The 2,080-nt window shown below is 51.0% G+C and overlaps 1 protein-coding gene across 1 annotated transcript in view; it reads right to left on the minus strand.

Annotated features, from left to right (window-relative positions):
• Positions 1-2,080, minus strand: part of PCDH10 (protocadherin 10) — a 42,869-nt gene that overhangs the window by 38,608 nt on the left and 2,181 nt on the right. The window contains exon 2 of the mRNA XM_019533953.1: positions 1,884-2,072. Within this exon, the coding sequence (XP_019389498.1) occupies positions 1,884-2,072 (189 nt within the window). The remainder of the gene's footprint in view (positions 1-1,883; positions 2,073-2,080) is intronic.

Raw genomic sequence — 2,080 nt, forward strand, 5'->3', positions numbered from 1 at the left:
CTCTGGTGTGGGGGAGGAGAAGGGAGAGGTGAATAAGGGACACCCTGTAGCCCAAGGACAACAGAAGTCACCTTTTTACAGATACCTGATGAAGGATCAACAGTAAAAACCAGCATTTAAAAATCTTATTGTTGAGTGAAATGTTTTTTAAAGAAAATAAGACTTAGAAATCCCTCAGCTGGTCTTGGAATACTCAATAAATCAGTATTAAGAAATAGCATGCCTCTTTCAGGGTGGTACGCCACCACAGATGTATTGGTGTACCCTTTAGCATAGTGGAGACAAAATGCTTAGCAGTAAGCCTCCGCATACGTTTCCAGGACATAATACAGCATAGAGAACACAGACAATGGGAGGGAGTGCTGAGCTTTGACACACGATTTCAGAGCAATTATTTAGTGATTATTGTAATTTTCAAGTCCTGCTTCAGTATGCAGAAGAACTGTTTAGCCAGAATCATGAAAAGTTAAATTAATAAAAAAAACCAAAGACTTTCCTTCACAAATTAATTAAAGCTTTTGCCAATTGTAGAGGTGTTCACAGCCTTGGAGGAAGGTTCCCCTTCCCCCCACCACAGACTTAATCATACATGAAAAGACTTCTGGAAGAAAATGTAGACTCTTGACTCTTTTGCTGTTAAATGACTGAGTGCACTGCCTCTGCAATTTTATAACTGGTAGTTGCAGCAGTTCTGCAAGGAGCAGTGCCCAGAAGAAAAGAAAAGGCATTCATTTTCAGCAACCAGTTTAAAAAAAAAAAAAGATCTGGTGCGTCATTATGTCACTTGAAATATCAACACGGCCTGCACTAAGTAAGCTTCATTCAAATTCATACGGTGTGGGCTTTTGGCTGCGGCTGTTTCTGAAAGGCTGGTCCAGTACACCACAGCTGGCTCCCAATGCAAAGAAGCCACTGCTTCCCACAGTAGTTTCAACAGTGACGTGCTGCTTCAGCAACGTCACAGCTGAAACTACTGTGGGAAGTCAAACTTACCTCTGGTGGGCATGTGGTTAAAACCAGGGAAGCACTAACATCAAAGGGACAGGAGGGGGTTTCAAAAAAGGGAGTTGGGAGCCAGGAATTATTCCCAGGCAAAGGAAGGAGAACAGCCTCATGAGAGGAGAGGAAAGCCAGGCTGGGGAGGGGGCAACTGCTGTGCAGCTGGATAGGTGAGAGTCAGGAGTGGGAGAGCAGAGAGCTTGCAGGTGCTGAAGAAACAGCAGCAAAAGAATCCTAGAAAGTGAGGGTTGGAAGGGACCTAAGGAAGGCATCAAGTCCAGTTCCCTGCCCCAAAGCAGGACCACCCCCAACTAGATCCTGTCCCCTGACCCAAGCAGGACCACCCCCAACTAGATCCTGTCCCCTGACCCAAGCAGGACCACCCCCAACTAAATCAGTATCCCTTCCCCAAAGCAGGACCACTTCCAACTAGATCCTGTCCCCTGCCCAAAGCAGGAAGGACCACCCCAGCTTGATCCTATCCCCTGCCCCAAGCAGGACCACTTCCAACTAGATCCTGTCCCCTGCCCAAAGCAGGACCACCCCAGCTTGACCCTATCCCCTGCCCCAAGCAGGACCACTCCCAGCTAGATCCAGCCCCCCTTCCCCAAAGCAGGACCACCCCCAACTAGATCATCCCAGCCAAAGCTTTGTCTAGCCATGTCTTCAAAACCACCAAGGATGGAGACTCCCCCACCCTACCTCACTGGGTAACCTGTTGCAAGGCCTCCACACCCTCCCAAACTTCTCAGTGGCCCCAAAAGAGCCCGGGGGGCTGGAAGAAGGAGAGAGCAGCAGGGCAGGGAGGGAAGGGAAGGGGCAGCACTGGGAAGGGAAGGGGAGGGAAGGGAAGGGAAGGGAAGGGGGCAGCAGCAGGGGCTCACCTCGCTGGACAGGATGCTCCCGTTGGAGATGATGTCGGGCTGCTGGTCGGCGTAGGCGGTGACGATGGCCCCGCACGGGCTGTGCTCGGCGTCGGCGCTGCGGGCCGGGCTGCAGGGCTTGAGGAACATGAGGTCGGTCTTGGCGGACTCGGGCGTGAGGCAGACCTGGTAACAGTAGTTCTGGCTGTGGTGGTGGG

The sequence above is a fragment of the Crocodylus porosus genome, unplaced genomic scaffold (genome assembly GCF_001723895.1).
Source record: "Crocodylus porosus isolate Cpor-Errol unplaced genomic scaffold, CroPor_comp1, whole genome shotgun sequence".
Classification (NCBI taxonomy): Eukaryota; Metazoa; Chordata; order Crocodylia; family Crocodylidae; genus Crocodylus; species Crocodylus porosus.